The sequence below is a fragment of the Xenopus tropicalis genome, chromosome 5, assembly GCF_000004195.4.
Source record: "Xenopus tropicalis strain Nigerian chromosome 5, UCB_Xtro_10.0, whole genome shotgun sequence".
NCBI classification, from domain to species: domain Eukaryota; kingdom Metazoa; phylum Chordata; class Amphibia; order Anura; family Pipidae; genus Xenopus; species Xenopus tropicalis.
Window position 1 is genome coordinate 64,174,521 of NC_030681.2, and position 19,252 is coordinate 64,193,772.

At 39.5% G+C, this 19,252-nt stretch overlaps 1 protein-coding gene across 1 annotated transcript in view; it reads right to left on the bottom strand.

The window, feature by feature from the left end:
- sytl3 (synaptotagmin like 3) overlaps positions 1-19,011 on the bottom strand; it is a 45,606-nt gene extending 26,595 nt beyond the window's left edge. Inside the window, exons 1-3 of the mRNA XM_002937212.4 lie at positions 18,739-19,011; positions 9,161-9,393; positions 7,816-8,031 (exon numbers count right to left, since the gene is read on the bottom strand). Coding sequence (XP_002937258.2) covers positions 7,816-8,031; positions 9,161-9,270 — 326 coding nt within the window. The 5' untranslated portion in view covers positions 9,271-9,393; positions 18,739-19,011. The remainder of the gene's footprint in view (positions 1-7,815; positions 8,032-9,160; positions 9,394-18,738) is intronic.
- Positions 19,012-19,252: the final 241 nt, after the last annotated feature.

Here is a 19,252-nt window from a genome sequence, read left to right on the forward strand (position 1 = left end):
TCTCTAACTGGATGAACCAACGCCACCTCAAACTCAACCTAACAAAAACTGAACTAATGATCTTTCCGCCTAAGCCTGGTCCTACCCCCCCCCCTTTTCTATCTCTATTGATGGCACCCTCATCAACCCTGTCGATTCGGCGCGTTGTTTGGGGGTGATCTTTGACTCCAGTCTCTCCTTTTCTAACCACATTAACACCGCTGTCAAAACCTGTCACTTTTTCTTACGCAATATTGCCAAAATTCCTTTCTTTCTACTGCAACAGCTAAGCTGCTCATGCATGCCTCATCCTGTCACGACTGGACTACTGCAACCTGCTATTAACCGGCCTCCCTAACTCCCATCTTTCCCCCCTACAGTCTATATTAAATACTGCTGCCAGAATTCTCCTCCTCTCATCCAGGAGAGTTCAGGCCCTTCCCCTGCTAAAGTCCTTATCGTGGCTTCCTATTAAACAAAGAATATCTTACAAACTTCTTCTCCTAAACTTCAAAGCCCTCCATTCCTCTGCTCCTCACTACATCTCTTCCCTTGTGTCTCTGTACGTTCCCAGTCGACTCCTTCGTTCCTCGCAGAGCAATCGCTTGGTTGCGCCCCCCACTACTACTGCAGTTTCCCGCCTTAAACCTTTCTCCCTTGCTGCCCCTTACATTTGGAATGCCCTCCCTGATTTCCTCCGGAGAGAATCCTCCCCCAGTCTTTTTAAAACTAAAGTTAAAGACTACCTTTTGGAGCACTCGCCCAGCACCTGATCTGGGAACTGGCACTTATATTGTAGTGTCACCCACTGTGACCTACAGCACTTATATTTGCCTATTTGTGTCTGTAAGTTACCCTACCATATAGATTGTAAGCTCTACGGGGCAGGGACCTCGTTCCTCTTGTGTCCTCGACTCTTAACTTATTGCAGCTGTATTTATCTGTATTTATTGTTATACTTTGTATTTATCTATTATTATCTTATTAACACCCTGTTTGTATTAATGTACTCTACTGTACAGCGCTGCGTACATAAGTAGCGCTTTATAAATAAAGATATACAAATAACAAATCAGAGACTGTCTGTTACATCATCAGTAATGTTCTGAAGTCTTTTTGGAAGCTAATATTCTGTCCTCCCTTGTACTTAGCATGGCTTTAGCTATAACTGCTCCTTGTGAGGGGGCATCATCATTAGGTAAGACTTTTGGCTCTTACCTTTGCAAAAACAAATGAATAGAGAAGAACAAACTCTATCAACAAAATTGTATTTGAAGGTTTTGTAACAGGTTTTAATACATTTCCAGTCGCAGCATCTGTTTAGGTTTGTCTGTACTTTGCATGTGTCCTTTTCTAATTCTGTTTCTAATTCTGAAACTGTAAAACCAAAAAATAAAAATGTTTTAACGTGATTAAAACATAATTCACTGTACTATATACAGTAAACTACTATAGCTTACATAAACAAGCTGTGGTATACCCATTTGGACAACCATTAATGCTGAAAAATGAGAAAAGGCACACATTTGCTTTGCAGATAACAGATTAGCTCTGCAAACTACTATGGAATCTTGTTCCAAAGCCCATCTGTTATTTTGCTGTTATCTGTGCCTTTTCTCCTATTTCAGCTTGAATGGCTGGCTGTGTGGGGGGTACGTAGTAGTTTGTTTTTATTAGCTATAGTAGTCCATCTAAAGCAAAAACACAACTTTTACCAGTGCAGGGAAACCATGCTTTACATTTTTACTTTAAAACAATTACATTTTTTGGTGTTACTGTACCTTTATGCTGCTTTTTGATTGCTGCAGTTCTGGGAGAACCTATGTGAGTGAAATGCCCACTATCAGTATCTATTCATTAATCTGGGCAGGAAACAAACTGCATCCTATGTTTACAATCCTTAAGTATTCTGTCTGATAGTTACAGAGTCCATAAAGTTCAGTCCTTCCAAGTGAACCCAGTAAACACAAACCTATACTGACCTATCTATACAATCACATACATAAACCATATGGTTTACCAACATCAATACCAACATCAATACAAACAGATTTTAGCATCACAATAGCCTTGAATATTATACTTGTTCAAGAAATCATCCAAGCCACTCTTAACCCTTTAACTGCCAAGCATGTGCACCGTACATACAATCATCGCAGAACTGACCTCAAAGCAGCAGATGTGATTGCATTGCATCTTCTGCTTGTCCCGTTCCTTCCCCCCCCAACTCAATCCCTGCTGATGGTCCCCAAGCGATCCCTGCATCCTTCTACCTACAGGTAAGTGGCCTTTATTTGCACACAGTACTTACATTTACACACGCACATACAGCACACAATTTAGCACAGTTTGTTTTTTTATACACTTTAGACACTCATATACACACTTACACACCATCACACAACTTTTAGATGTGTACACACGTATACACTCACACGTTTTTTTACTTATTCATTTTACCCATTTGTCTTTTGTTTTTTACCTAAAAACTGTTTATATTGACAGCATGGATCAGGTATTTTGACCACTAATTATGCTGTCATGTGACTTATTTTGTTGTTTCATCGATTTGCACAATGTTTGTGGTTTTATTGCATTTTTATCCCTGTATTAGTGTTCCTGATCTGTTTTTTAGCATAGATTTGTCACGTGGTACTTTAGTGTTATTTCATTTGATGTTTGGTGCAGGAAACAAATTTACACAGGGGCAACAAAGACACTGAATTTTAGAAAAGCAAATTTTAGCTCCTTAAGGGCAGCACTTCAGGGCATAGATTGGGGCATTATGTTTTCTGATAAAAACACAGCAGAAATGGTTGTCATTTAAAATGATATTAAATCATTACTGTTCTCAATTTATTCCATTAATAAGAAAAAGTAGAAGTGTTAAGAATCACCCCATGTGGCTTAACTCTGAGGTAACAAAGTTAATAGGGAAAAAAGGAAAGCTTTTAAGAAATATCAGAGGGGACAGTAGCTGCGTTTAATGAATATAAACACTATAACAAGTGTTGTAAAACAGCAATCCAGAAGGCTAAGATAGAAAATGAGGAGCGCATTGCGGCAGAGGCCAAGACTATCCCTAAAAAGTTTTTTAAGTAAATTAATAGTAAAAAGATGTAGGTTGAGAGTGTGGCCCCATTGAGTTATAGTAACAATATGGTTACAGCGGATACAGAAAAGGCAGATGTGCTTAACCAGTTCTTTTCTTCTGTGTATAAGGTAGAGGAGCCAGTGGGCCAAATCCCATCCAATAGCTGCACTGTTGCCTCAGCTCCAACTACGCTCCATACACAGGATATGGTGTTTAAAGGGTTACACAAGATAAATGTAAACAAGGCACCTGGGCCAGATGGAATACGGGTACTGAGAGAGCTAGGGTCAGACCAATTTAATTGCTTTTTATGATGAGGTAAGTAAGAAGCTGGACAGTGGGGATGCAGTAGGTATAATCTATTTGGATTTTGCCAAAGCATTTGATACCGTTCCCCACAAATGACTGCTTTCTAAACTAAGGTCTATTGGTCTTAGTGAAGTCGTTTGCACATGGATAGAAAACTGGCTACAGGATCGGGTACAGAGGGTGGCTGTTAATGTTACATTGTCTGCTTGGAATAAGGTTCTCAGTGGGGTCCCTCAGGGTTCTGTACTGGGTCCACTTTTGTTTAACTTGTTCATAAATGGGGAGGTTAATACAAGCACTGTATCAGTGTTTGCAGATGACACAAAACTCTGCACACCAGTCAATTCTATCCAGGATGTGGCATCCTTGCAGCAGGATCTTGACCAACTGGCAATCTGGGCGGCTAAGTGGCAGATGAGATTTAATGTGGATAAATGTAAGGTCATGCACCTGGGATGTAAAAATATGCAAGCCACTTATACCCTTAATGGGACTGCACTAGGCAAATCCATAATGGAGAAGGACCTTGGAGTCCTTGTAGATAATAAACTTGTATCAAGCAATGCCAGGCAGCAGCTGCAAGGGCAAACAAGGTTTTGAGCTGTATTAAAAGGGGTATAGATTCACGGGAGGAGAGTGTTATTCTTCCCCCTTACAGAGCACTGGTAAGGCCCCATCTAGAATATGCTGTTCAGTTTTGGTCTCCAGTGCTCAAACAGGACATTATTGAGTTAGAGAGGGTCCAAAGAAGGGCAACTAAGCTGGTAGGGTATGGAAAGTCTCAGTTATGAAGAAAGACTGGCCAAGTTGGGTCTGTTTACACTGGAGAAGAGGCGCTTAAGAGGTGACATGATAACTATGATAACTATGTATAAATAATAACCTTTCTAATGTTTTATTTTCCATTAGGTCCTTCCAACGGACACGAGGGCACCCACTGCATTTAAAAGAAGGGAAGTTCCATTTAAATATTCGGAAAGGTTTTTTTACTGTGAGAGCTGTGAAGTTGTGGAATTCCCTCCCGTGCTGGCTGATACATTATATAGCTTTAAGAAGGGGCTGGTTGGATTCTTAGCAAGTGAGGGAATACAGGGTTATGGGAGATAGCTCTTAGTACAAGTTGATCCAGGGACTGGTCCGATTGCCATCTTGGAGTCAGGAAGGAATTTTTTCCCCTCTGCTGCAAATTAGAGAGGCTTCAGATGGGGTTTTTGCCTTCCTCTGGATCAACTAGAAGTTAGGCAGGTTATATATAGTCATTATGGTTGAACGTGATGGACGTATGTCTTTTTTCAACCTAACTTACTATGTTACTATGTAGTGTAGAAAGATATCCTTACCGATTTTGAATTCATCAGAATGTGTACTTTCCAAAAATATATGATAGTCTGGGGTCTCTGTACAGTTAGGGGGCCTTGCGTCATATAATATGATGTCAAGGGGCTCTGTATGCAAAAGCTGAGTTGGCAGGAGAGAACTGCATATGCACTATTTTCATTTTGTGGTCCGTACATACTACAGACTTTGGTATATCTATGCATATTGGGCATTAAACTCTTCAGTAGTCCTCTGGTGTTCATATTTGGGGTGATTTGCCTTTGTTTGCAAGAAATTGTGCATGATAAATGCAGCAAATTGCAATAGTTTTAGATTTTCAGAAATGTTGTAAAAACCACTAACTTTAAGAAAGCAAATTGATACTTTGGTGTAGAAAGGACTCTTTGCCCATTGGATTCATCAGAATGTGTGATTTTTTTAAATATGTTTTTCAGGGGTCGCTGTACATTTAGGGGATCTTATGCCACATAATATATTATACAACAGGGGTTTTATTTGCAGATGCTGAGTTAGAAGCTGAGAAAATTGAAATGCACTAATTTTCATTTGGGGTCTGTATATATCACATACTTTGGCAAATCTATGCATATTGGACATCAAATTGTTCAGTAGACCTCTGGCATTCATATTTAGGGTGATGTGTCATTGTTTGTGTAGGGGTTTGACAAAAAATGGTCCCCGCAGGATGGACACCCCTAGTATAGGCTCCAGGGTGGTGCTGGTTAATGGGACACTTGGTATGGTCTGGGATATTAGTAGTTAACAGGGAGTATCCCTGCAGTTCGGGTTGCAGCCACAAGGTGGTGTGCAAGGATATATAAAGGGATGTAGCCATGTGCTGTGGGTCTTAGGCCTCGGACTGCCTCTGGGTAGAGGAGCACAACTGGCTCGGTTATTAGATAGTTAGTCAGTTAGGTCGCTCCAGGAGTGACATGTAGGTGTTAAGCTAGAATGGGTGGATATTGCCCCTCCAGGAGTGGTAGTGGGGTTAAGACCCCCCAGCATTACATCTGCTGGAGAGCAGGGCACAAAGTGTCTAGGTAGGTGGATCAAGCTGCAGCTAGAGGGAGTCCTACTCTGAGGGTACCTAGGCGAGAGTACCGGGGTGAGTCCTGGAGGTGGGTCTGCCTGGCGAGAGTACCGGGGAGAGCCCTTAGAGAGGGTCTCTCGGTGAAAGTACCGGGGGGAGCACCAAGAAGGGATCATTTGGCGGGAGTACCGTAGGTTGACTTTCCTAGTTGCCGTGACTTCGGCAAGGAGAATCGGCGAGTTAAGGGCACTCTCCTGTGAACCAGTTTTTTATCCTGAGAAAGCTGTGGTCAGAACCATGCCAGAATTTTTACCTAAGTTGTCTCCTCATTTCATCTCAATGAACCTATAATTTTGCCTTCCTTTCACCCAGAAACTCCTAGTGGTGATAGTACTGTGGACCAGAGTCTAGATGTCAGAGACTGTCTGGAAACCTGTATCATCAGAACTCAATCTGTCAGAGAGGTTAAGAACCGGTTTGTAGTCCCAGCTGGCAGTCATAAAGGTCAAGCAGCTACTACCAAAACCATTGGACAATGGATTGTCACCGCGATAACGACAGCCTACAAGAAACAAGGTCGTGCTATGCCGGAAGGGGTGAGGGCTCACTCTACCAGGGGTATGGCAACCTGGGCAGCGGCGGCACAGGCAGCTCCGGAGTTGATTTGCAAAGCAGCAACTTGGAGCTCTTCCAATACTTTTCTTAGACATTATAAGATTGATGTTTTGTCACATAATGAGTCTTTATTTGGCCAGAAGGTGCTAAAGGCCATTTATTCATAATTAAAATTAAAAGCAGCAATTTGATTAGTGTGATTATTTCTTCCCCCCCCCCCCTCTGTTTTATTGCTCGGGTACTTACCCTGGGGTTTTTGAGATGCTATGAGGGGATGGCCAGGAAAAGAGAAAATTGTTTCATACTTACCGTAATTTTCTTTTCCTGGCCATCCCCGTAGTAGCATCTCCCCGGCCCTTGTATGTTCTAATCATGTATTTGTATTGCAGAAGCTTGTTACTAAGACACAGAGCAGGAAGGGGGAGGAGGCTTTATAGGGCAAATTGCTGTTTTCCTTCTGTCTTCACTGCGGGAGGAGGGAAAACCCTGGCAAAGTCTGCATGTCAAAAATTGAGTGTTTTAGTTACTCCCTTTTGGAACTGTCTCTGCAGCATTATCTCAAAGGAGACCATGTTATGATCACTATTCCCTAAATGCTCACCCACACAAATGTTAGAGATGAGTTCAGTATTATTAGATATCACCAGGTGAATCATTCCTAGTAGACTCTTGAACTGCCTAAAATAAAAATTTATCATTTACCATATTTACAAACCTATTAACTTCTTCTGACCTGGCCACTCCATTACTCCAGTCAATGTCTAGATAATTAAAATTTTTGAGTTGTGAATTTAAAGGGGTTGTTCACCTTTGAGAAAACTTTTAGTATGATGTAGAGACAATTTACAATTGGTCTTCATTTTTTATTATTTGTGGTTTCTTAATTATTTTACTTTTTGTTAAGCAACTCTCCAGTTTAAATTTCAGTAGTTATCTGGTTCATAAGGTCCAAATACCTTAACCACCAGGGATTTGCTAAGGTAGAGATGCAGTCAGAGACTGGAATATAAATAGGGGAGGCCTGAACAGAAAGAAATGTACCGGTATGGGACCCATTATCCAGAAAGTTCCGAATTACGGAAAGGCCGTCTCCCATAGACTCCATTATAAGCAAATATTTCTGATTTTTAAAAATGATTTCCTTTTTCTCTGGTTTCTCTGGTTTAAATGCAAGACTGGTATATTAAAAGAAGAGGACAAGAATAGGAAAATATAAGTAATACAAAGTAAAAGTAACAATAGAAAAAAATAAATAATGAAGACCAATAGACAAGTTGCTTTGAATGGGCCATTCCTTAACACACTAAAAGTTAACTTAAAGGTGAACCACCCCTTTAAAGATACATAAAATATCACCTTGGTGAATAATTTTGTTGACCATAGAACTTTCACAAATGTGTCCCCTCATTCCTGCTTCACGATTTAGGAAAATAAAAAGGGTTACTTTTACCCATGGGCGTTACAGACTGTGCACTTCCAGATGAGGTTGCAGAGGAAAACCTGGCACTCCCGGCACACCCGGTGACTGCAGCCATTGCACACAGACCCTCTGTTTAACAGCCGGCCTAGAGCTTTCTGGCAGCGAGCACAAGATCTCTCATCGTATTCTCTACTAACACTCTTTGCACCTTTCCATCGTAGCTGCTGCAAATGTGTTTTCAATTTTCTGTTAATCACAAAATGTATATATTTTACTTCAACAAACATTTCAGACATAACTTTTAGACATAATTCTACTATATAATTAATTAGTTATATTATGAGCAGTTATACACTCCAAATAAAAATACTTTTTTGCCTAGTAATATTAATATGAACAAACTGCAAATATTTATTTAGTGCAGTGCCATTTCACTATAGATTTGCATACATATTATTTAGTTAATTTGTATAATTAATTTTGAAAACGTATCCCTAATGGATGAATACAATGCCTTTTATTCACTGACCCTGAGGCTCAGGATCCTAGTTAGATTGATGTTAATCCCATAATGCTCAATCCACCCTTAAAATAGCCATTTAAAAAGGTTATGTCTTAGAAGTTAAATGTTATTATTTAAAGAAATATATTTTAAGGTGCTTTTCTATGTACAGGTATAGGACCTGTTATCCAGAATGCTCGGGCCAAGGGTATTCCAGATAAGGGGTCTTTCTGTAATTTGGATCTCCATACCTTAAGTCTACTAAAAAATCAATAAAACATTAACTAAACCCAACAGGATTGTTTTGCATCCAATAAGGATACAGTATATTAGTTGGGATCAATTACAAGGTACTGTTTTATTACTACAGAGAAAAAGGAAATCACTTTTAAAATTCTGAATTATTTGATTAAAATGGAGTCTATAGGAGACGAGCTTTCCGTAATTCTGAGCTTTCTGGATAATGGATTTCCTGATAAGGGGTCCGATACCTGTATTATTATTCATCATTATAGGTTGAATTTTTTAATTTCATGCATCTTCAGCAATACAGGACAGGAATTCCTGCTAGTCATGAGGCTGAGAGTATAGGGGTTTGTCTGCACTTTTCTACTTTAATTAGAAAAACTTTGTTCTGGATCGTATATTAAAATCGACCAAGATGTGTACTATGTACCATAAATATGGTACATATATGATACTTAATATGCAATGTCAAAATGAAAGACATATGTTTTTGTGCAGAATTATTTTAGTTATTGCCTTTATAAGATATTTAGAAATATATAAATATTGTGGAAAATGCTTTAAAACAGAATCAGTACTGAGGTTGTACAACACAGCAAAATTGATGAGAAAAGAGAATTAAAATACCTTATTCTTTCCTCCTCTGCTTTCTGAAGTGATTGGTCTCGGTATAGGACCTCCAACACCTTTTCTCTTTCCAGTTCCTTCAGGAAGCTTAGATTATAATTAATAGCCATCTTCCTCCTCTTTGCTGTGTTTGTGAAGCAGAGCTTCAGTGAATGTGCTAACTCACAGTTATATAGCTCTCATAAATGTTTGAGTTAGGCTGGAGATATTTCTCTGTCTTAATGTGTCATTGTCTGGGGAACAGAAGATTGCATCGAGTCAGCAGATGTGCATTGTAATATTCCGAGTCTTACAGCACAAAAGGAGCACTAGTAATAATCCTGCCCCAATTACTGAAGTCAAATGAAGTCATTTAATATTTGTGTCACGCGTGGTGACTCTGGACTGAAGTATAGGTTATTTCTGTTCCATAAGCAAGGCAGTTTTGTAACTGTGACAGATAATACAAAATGCTGTTATTGCAACAGGTTATGAAATCATATTTCCAAAAAAATGGTAAGGGGGTTGTTCCTTCTATTCCTTCTCTGAAATAAAAAGGCATGCTAAGTAAAGCTACCTGCCGCAGTCTCATACTGTTAAGAACTGGAAAGCTAAGAAGGGAAACATAATCATTTATGTGGCAATAATATGAGTGCAATTACAAATGCTTACAGGAACTATGAGATACTGCTTGCTGCACAAAGAACTCATGTGGACTGAAGGCATTGTGTTCTTAAAACTTAGCAAATGTGGGAAGGCAGAGCCATGTAATATTGCTTTGTTCTGCAAACAAACTAACTGTTAAGTTGTGGATTTGTTCATTTCATTGCTTATGCAATCAAGGAATGATTCATTCTTTTTAAAGAAATTATTTTTTTGCAATTCAGTATTTTTCTATATAGTAATTTATATCCTCCCACAAGAAGTTTCAGGATGCTGGGTATGTTTGGTATCTAAATTACATATTGAATAATCTGATGTACAGTGATGGCTTGATAAGCCACATTTTATATACTGAATCTACTGCATCACCCTAAAGATTCAGCATCTCTATAACAGTAATAATCTCAGCCTGCTAATTATAGTCCAGTAAGTTTGACATCCATGGTGGGCAAGTTATTTGAATGCTTGTTAAGGGATCACATACAAATTTATGTTCTGGAGAATAGCATTGAGAATGAGCAGTAATCAGCATTGCTTTATGGAGGACAGGTCATGTCAGACCAATTTGATTGCTTTCTATTATGAGGTCAATAAGAAACTGGACAGTGGGGGTGCAGTAGATGTGATCTATTTGTATTTTACTAAAGCATATGTTAGTGTGCCCCACAAACAACTGCTTTCTAAACTAATGTCTGTTGGTCTTAGTGAAGTCATTTGCACATGGACAGGAAACTGGCTACAGGATTAGGTACAGAGGGTGGTTGTTAATGGTACATCCTTGGTACAATTTTGTTTAACTTGCTCATTAATGACTTAAGGGAGGGTTTGCAGGTGACACAAAACTCTGCAGCCCAATCAACTCCACCCAGGATGTGGCATCCTTGCAGCAGGATCTTGACTAACTAGCAATCTGGGTGGCTAAGTGGCAGATGAGATTTAATGTAGATAAATGTAAGGTCATGCACCTGGGATGTAAAAATATGCAAGCCACTTATACCCTTAATGGGACTGCACTAGGCAAATCCATAATGGAGAAGGACCAAGCAAATGCCAGTCAGCAGCTGCAAGAGCAAACAAGATTTTGAGCTCTATTAAAAGGGGCATAGATTCGTGGGAGGAGGGTGTTATTCATCCACTTTACAGAGTGCTGATAAGGCCCCATCTATAATATGCCATGCAGTTTTGGTCTCCAGTGCTCAAACAGGATATTATTGAGTTAGAGAGGGTACAGAGAAGGGGATCATATAATAATATAGTAATATAGTAACATAGTAAGTTGGGTTGAAAAAAGACATACGTCCATCACATTCAACCAAAATGCCTATATATACCTGCCTAACTTCTAGTTGATCCAGAGGAAGGCAAAAAAACCCCATCTGAAGCCTCTCTAATTGCCGCAGAGGGGACAAAATTCCTTCCTGACTCCAAGATGGCAATCGGACCAGTCCCTGGATCAACTTCTACTAAGAGCTATCTCCCATAACCCTGTATTCCCTCACTTGCTAAGAATCCATCCAGCCCCTTCTTAAAGCTATATAATGTATCAGCCAGCACGACTTCGGGGAGGGAATTCCACAGCTTCACAACTCTCACAGTAAAAAAACCTTAGAAAGGTTATTATATGATCCCCCTATACATGATCCCCCTATATATTTATACATAGTTATCATGTCACCTCTTAAGCGCCTCTTCTCCAGTGTAAACAGACCCAACTTGGCCAGTCTTTCTTCATAACTGAGACTTTCCATACCCTTTACCAGCTTAGTTGCCCTTCTCTGGACCCTCTCTAACTCAATAATGTCCCGTTTGAGCACTGGAGACCAAAACTGAACAGCATATTCTAGATGGGGCCATACCAGCACTCTGTAAATGGGAAGAATAACCCCCTCCTCCCGTGAATCTATACCCCTTTTAATACAGCTCAAAACCTTGTTTGCCCTTGCAGCTGCTGCCTGGCATTGCTTGCTACAGCCAAGTTTATTATCTACAAGGACTCCAAGGTCCTTCTCCATTATGGATTTGCCTAGTGCAGTCCCATTAAGGGTATAAGTGGCCACATCCTGGATAGAATTGACTGGTCTGCAGAGGTTTGTGTCATCTGCAAACACTGATACATTGCTAGTAATACCCACCCGTAAGTCATTTATGACCAAGTTAAACAAAAGTGGACCCAGTACAGAACCCCGAGGGACCCCACTGAGAACCTTATTCCAAGTAGAGAATGCACCATTAACAACCACCCTCTGTACCCGATGCTGTAGCCAGTTTTCTATCCATGTGCAAATGACCAATAGACCTTAGTTTAGAAAGCAGTCGTTTGTGGGGCACGGTATCAAATGCTTTGGCAAAATCCAAATAGATTATATCTACTGCATCCCCACTGTCCAGCTTCTTACTTACCTCATTATAAAAAGCAATTAAATTGATCTGGCTTTACCTGTCCTTCATAAAGCCATGCTGATTAGTGCTCATAATGGCATTCTCCAGTACATCATTTTGTATGTGATCCCTTAACAAGCCTTCAAATAACTTGCCCACCATGGATGTCAAACTTACAGGCCTATAATTGCCAGGCTGAGATCTTACTCCCTTTTTAAATATAGGAATGACATTCACCTTCTTCCAATCCCTAGGTACCATACCTGATGAAAGCGAGTCTGAGAATATAAGAAACAAAGGCCACTGTAAATCTGCCCCTAGCTCTCTCAGTACCCGAGGGTGTATTCCATCTGGCCCAGGTGCCTTGTTTACATTTACAGTGGTGTGAAAAACTATTTGCCCCCTTCCTGATTTCTTATTCTTTTGCATGTTTGTCACACAAAATGTTTCTGATCATCAAACACATTTAACTATTAGTCAAAGATAACACAAGTAAACACAAAATGCAGTTTTTAAATGAGGGTTTTTATTATTTAGGGAGAAAAAAAATCCAAACCTACATGGTCCTGTGTGAAAAAGTAATTTCCCCCTGAACCTAATAACTGGTTGGGCCACCCTTAGCAGCAATAACTGCAATCAAGCAACGAGTCTTTTACAGCGCTCTGGAGGAATTTTGGCCCACTCATCTTTGCAGAATTGTTGTAATTCAGCTTTATTTGAGGGTTTTCTAGCATGAACCGCCTTTTTAAGGTCATGCCACAACATCTCAATAGGATTCAGGTCAGGACTTTGACTAGGCCACTCCAAAGTCTTCATTTTGTTTTTCTTCAGCCATTCAGAGGTGGATTTGCTGGTGTGTTTTGGGTCATTGTCCTGCTGCAGCACCCAAGATCGCTTCAGCTTGAGTTGACGAACAGATGGCCGGACATTCTCCTTCAGGATTTTTTGGTAGACAGTAGAATTCATGGTTCCATCTATCACAGCAAGCCTTCCAGGTCCTGAAGCAGCAAAACAACCCCAGACCATCACACTACCACCACCATATTTTACTGTTGGTATGATGTTCTTTTTCTGAAATGCTGTGTTACTTTTACGCCAGATGTAACGGGACACGCACCTTCCAAAAAGTTCAACTTTTGTCTCGTCGGTCCACAAGGTATTTTCCCCAAAGTCTTGGCAATCATTGAGATGTTTTTTAGCAAAATTGAGACGAGCCATAATGTTCTTTTTGCTTAAAAGTGGTTTGCGCCTTGGAAATCTGCCATGCAGGCCGTTTTTGCCCAGTCTCTTTCTTATGGTGGAGTCGTGAACACTGACCTTAATTGAGGCAAGTGAGGCCTGCTGTTCTTTAGATGTTGTCCTGGGGTCTTTTGTGGCCTCTCGGATGAGTTGTCTCTGCGCTCTTGGGGTAATTTTGGTCGGCCGGCCACTCCTGGGAAGGTTCACCACTGTTCCATGTTTTTGCCATTTGTGGATAATGGCTCTCACTGTGGTTCGCTGGAGTCCCAAAGCTTTAGAAATGGCTTTATAACCTTTACCAGACTGATAGATCTCAATTACTTTTGTTCTCATTTGTTCCTGAATTTCTTTGGATCTTGGCATGATGTCTAGCTTTTGAGGTGCTTTTGGTCTACTTCTCTGTGTCAGGTAGCTCCTATTTAAGTGATTTCTTGATTGAAACAGGTGTGGCAGTAATCAGGCCTGGGGGTGACTACAGAAATTGAACTCAGGTGTGATAAACCACAGTTAAGTTATTTTTTAACAAGGGGGGCAATCACTTTTTCACACAGGGCCATGTAGATTTGGAGTTTTTTTTCTCCCTTAATAACGTAAACCTTCATTTAAAAACTGCATTTTGTGTTCAATTATATTATCTTTGACTAATAGTTAACGGTTTTTGATGAACAGAAACATTTAAGTGTGACAAACATGCAAAAGAATAAGAAATCAGGAAGGGGGCAAATAGTTTTTCACACCACTGTATCTTGTGTAACCCTTTAAGCACCATATCCTGTGTCAACCACTGCGTAGTTGGAGCTGAGGCAACAGTGCAGCTATTGGGTGGGACTTGGCCCACTGGCTCCTCTACTGTATACACAGAAGAAAAGAACTGGTTAAGCACATCTGCCTTTTATGTATCCGCTGTAAGCATATTTTTACTATAACTCAATGGGGCCACACCCTCAACCTGCATCTTTTTACTATTAATATACTTAAAAAACTTTTTGGGGTTAGTCTTGGCCTCTGCCGTAATGCGCTCCTCATTTTCTATCTTTGCCTTCCGGATTGCTGTTTTACAACACTTGTTATAGTGTTTATATTCATTAAACACAGCTACTGTCCCCTCTGACTTATATTTCTTAAAAGCTTTCCTTTTTTTCCCCTGTTAACTTCTTTACCTCAGTGTTAAGCCACATAGGGTGATTCTTAACACTTCTACTTTTTCTTATTAATGGAATAAATTGAGAACAGTAATGATTTAATATCATATTAAATGACAAACATTTCTGCTCTGTGTTTTTATCAGAAACATAATGTCCCAATCTACTGCCCTTAAGGAGCTAAAATTTGCTTTTCTAAAATTCAGTCTTTGTTGCCCCAGTGTAAATTTGTTTCCTGCACCAAACATCAAATGAAATAACATTATGGTCACTATTACCCAGGGGTTCATCCACTTGCACATTTGCTATTAGGGATGTAGCGAACCTCAAAAAAAAAGTTTGCGAACCCGAACTTTGCGAACCCCATAGACTTCAATGGGAAGGCGAACTTTAAAACCTAGAAAAGCCATTTCTGGCCAGAAAACTGATTTTAAAGTTGTTTAAAGGGTGCCACGACCTGGACAGTGGCATGCAGGAGGGGGATCTAGGGCAAATATTTCTCTGAAAAATACTTTGTTGACACAGCGTTGCGGAAAAACGCAAGCTATTCCTATGTATACACAAAGGCAGCTGGCAGACCTAGCGGAAATACGCGGCGTTTTTTGCTATTTCGCACTATTAGCACCATGGAAACGGGATTTGCTGAAAAACGCCATGTGTGGCTTGTGCGGCGTTTTTAGGCCAAGAAAAAACGCAGCGGAAAAACGCCACGCGAACCCAAATTGCGAACATACGTGAAAAGTTTGCGAACTTGCGAACACCCGATGTTCGCGCGAATTAGTTCGTCGGCGAACAGTTTGCTACATCTCTATTTGCTATACGTTCTGGGTCATTAGGCTTTTTAGCAAGTGAGGAAATAAAGGGTTATGGGCGCTAGCTTTTAGTACAAATCGATCCAGGGACTGGTCCGATTGTCATCTTGGAGTCAGAAGGAATTTTTCCCCCTCTGCGGTAAATTAGAGAGGCTTCAGATGGGGTTTTTTTCCTTCCTCTGGATCAATTAGCAGTTAGACAGGTTATACAGGTATAGGACCCGTTATCCAGAATGTTTGGGACCGAGGGTATTCTGGTCAAATGGTATTTCTGTAATTTGGATCTTCATACCTTAAGTCTACTAAAAAATCAATAAAGCATTAATTAAACCCAATGGGATTACTTTGCCTCAAATAAGGATTAATTATACCTTTGTTGGGATCAAATACATAGCACTGTTTTATTTTTACAGAGAAAAAGGAAATCAATTTTAAAAATCTGAATTATTTGATTGAGATGAGATGAGAGACAGGCTTTCCGTAATTCGGAGCTTTCTGGATATCAGGATTCCGGATAACGGATCCCATACCTGTATATAGGTATTTAGGCTGAACTTGATGGTCGTGTGTATTTTTTCAACCTAACTTACTATGTTATTATGTTACTGTGTTATTATGTTCATAACTGTTCACCTTTAAAATCAGTCATATTCTTAAATGAACACTTTTCTTTTCTTTTATGAATAAAAGCTTAATAGCAGAGACAATAAACCATAACATTTGTCATCAATTATTCAGATAAATTACAGATAATTGGTCTGCTGCGTGAACCAACATTTCTTTCTGCTGTTGAGTGAAAAATGTATTTTAAACTAAACATCAGCTGCCATGTTATAAGAAAATAACTAAATAATGGTGAAACTTACAGCCTAAAGATATGTTATTGTACTGTTTCAATTTTACATAAAATTAAATGTGTATCATAGATGCAATTTAATGGAAAAGTAACAACAATATCTGATTGAAACATAATCTAGATATCCAGGATATGTGAAGAATTCTATTGTCCCAAATTTTGAAGTTCAGGTTTTTGGATTTAGGACCATACCATCTGTTTTGCAGAGGGAAATAGCACACGTCCTAATATGTTCATCTTTAAAAAAATGGCAACTAAAAGCCACAACTGCACATTTTACTAAACTAACTCCATAGGGTAAGGCCCCATGCAGGCCCGGATTTGTGGCAAGGCCACAAAGACCTGGGCCTAGGGCAGCATAAATTTAGGGCCGGCATGCCTCCCAGCCGCATGTAAATTTTGCTCCCATATGGAGCACTGGGAAAGGGACATGCAGAAAACTAGCTTAAACCTAAATGTATATGGCCACTTTAAAGGAGCAGTTCAGTATAAAAATGAAACTGTTACCCAGCAGTTGGCAGTCAGTAACCAATCAGTGACTTGAGGGGGGCCATAAGGGCCATAACTGTTAAGTTAGTTTGCATTTGAATCTGACCTGCGTGCTCACAAACTAACTGAGCAGTTATGTCCCCTGTGGCCCCCCCTAAAGTCACTGACTAACTTAGAGGTTAGAGAGCTGAAAGCAGGAAGTAGAGTTCTGGCTATTATGTTAGACATCTGCCCACTCCAGCCTTATAGATTACATTTTTGCCTAACTAACTATATTGCAAATATTTTTTATTTTGTGCAGGCTATCCATTTTACCCAGTTTCATTTTTACACTGAACTGTTCCTTTAAGGGTAAGGCCCCACAAAGCGCATTATCACCCGTACGCTTGAAAGATCTTATAATTGTGCCGGCATCCAGAAGCATTTAATCCGTCCAGGTGCATGCACACTCAAGACTTTGTGATTGTTGGTGGATATCAGCTGAGTAAGCCTGCACCCAGCCAGATTTAATGCTCCCAGATGCAGGCACAATTAGAAGCATATGGCCAGTTTTTCAGCATGCGTATAAGTGCAGGCTGACAATGCGCTTTGTGGGACCTTACCCTTAAGGTGACCATATACATTTAGGTTTAATCTGCCAATTTGGCCCATTCACACTGAGTCTGCAGCTCATCTGCCTATGTATGGGTCCCTCCGTCTGCCATGCCCACCTGATATTTTGATGTCACTAGGAGTGCATTGGCTTGTGGATGTGGTCCTTGCTCTGACTTCCTGCATATATTGTTGAAATCAGATTGCTTGGTGGGCATTTTGGCAAAATAGTTTGCAAAACAAGTTGATCTTGTCGTGTCTATACACTTGATATTTAATAGATCAACATAGACCAAAATCTGGCCTAGGAAAAATGGATCTGAAGTTCCTTGCTCCCCCACCCCCCCTTCCCCCTATATTGGTATGTGAGTTGTTACTAATGAATAAGGTCCACCATTACATACACTATATTATACTTACTTGCAACAGTTAACATATTTTCTATCTATAGCAATCCTTTTTTGTTTGATCACAGGAACTGCAAAAACTTCGAGCATCTGCACTAGAGTCATATGATATAGATTAACTGATATTTGTTATAAAAAAAATGTGTAACTGCCTCACAGATATAATTGGGTTTCCAACTAAATTTTTTATCATGAGCAATGAAACATATTTAGTCAGTTCATGTGATGGTGAACAGTAAATGGTATGTAATACTAGCAGTAACATACCAGGATAAATAAAATGATATAGGTCTATATATAGGGATCCCTTATCTGTAAACCCATGATCCAGAAAGATCCAAATTACATGAGCACCATCTCCTAAAAAATCAATTTTAAGCAAACAATTCTAATGTTAAAAATGATAACCTTTTTCTCTGTAATAACTAAACAGTATCTTGTACTTGATCCTAACTAAGCTGCATAAATTCATGTTAGTGGCAGAACATTTTTGTTGGGATTATTTAATGTTCAAAGACTTTTATCAGACTTAAGATGAAGTGATTCAATATATAAAGCGATCCCTAAAGAACCTCAGTATATGCAAAACTTGTAAAACGTAAAAATAAAGTTCCATAACATACCAGATACTAGAATGTATAAGTACTAAATTGTTAATGTATTTCAGTTCCTGATTATTGTAATGCTGGCCCCTTTGCCTCTTATGTAAGTTTAAAAGTTCCTGAATGCCTTAGCATAATCACTGCATGAACTACTGCCAAGCATATACTATGTGATGATAATTAAATTGCTATATTAATTATTGCATATTTGTATAGCAATTAAATTGCTATACAAATAATACCATCTTTGATTTTTATTTTCAACTCCTGGCTGCAGAGTTAAAACTTTCTTTTCCTGCTTGTATTATAAATGTATTATATTACCTCTGCAGCGACATAGCAATGCCAATAAATTTTACTGGTATCTCTAACTGTAGCTTTTAACTCCAAGGGAATAATAATAGCAAAACATATCCTACCTTTCAATTGCAGATCTGTGAAAAATCAGAGGTTCTTAGCTATTTAGCAGGAGGCAAGTTTTCTTTGTGGCAGTGGAAACAAACACGTCATTGCCTTTCCTTCCTGCTCAGACTGAGCGACCCTAGGGGACATTATTAACCATACTATATCCACAGCACGCACAGAATAAGCATGTCACAAGGTAACCCTTATCTTTCTACACAGCACATGGTTTTGGAACAATTATAAAACACTTTAATGTGGCTGTAAAAAAAAACTCCATTCAGGAAATTAGTGCATTATAGCTAATAGTCCCAGTCTAAAGGCCTCTGATTACTGCAAACCCTGTAGCATTCCCAGAAGCAGGTTACCAGAAACCACAGCTGTATATAATGAGTAAGCAAAACCAACTGCTTGTGTTCTGTCTGCATTTAAAGCACACAGTTTTATCGAAATTGAATATAAGGCTCAGCTACTGCACAGTGTCAGTTAATTCTAGGAATTTTGTCAGTAAAATGCAGAGGTGTTCCTAGA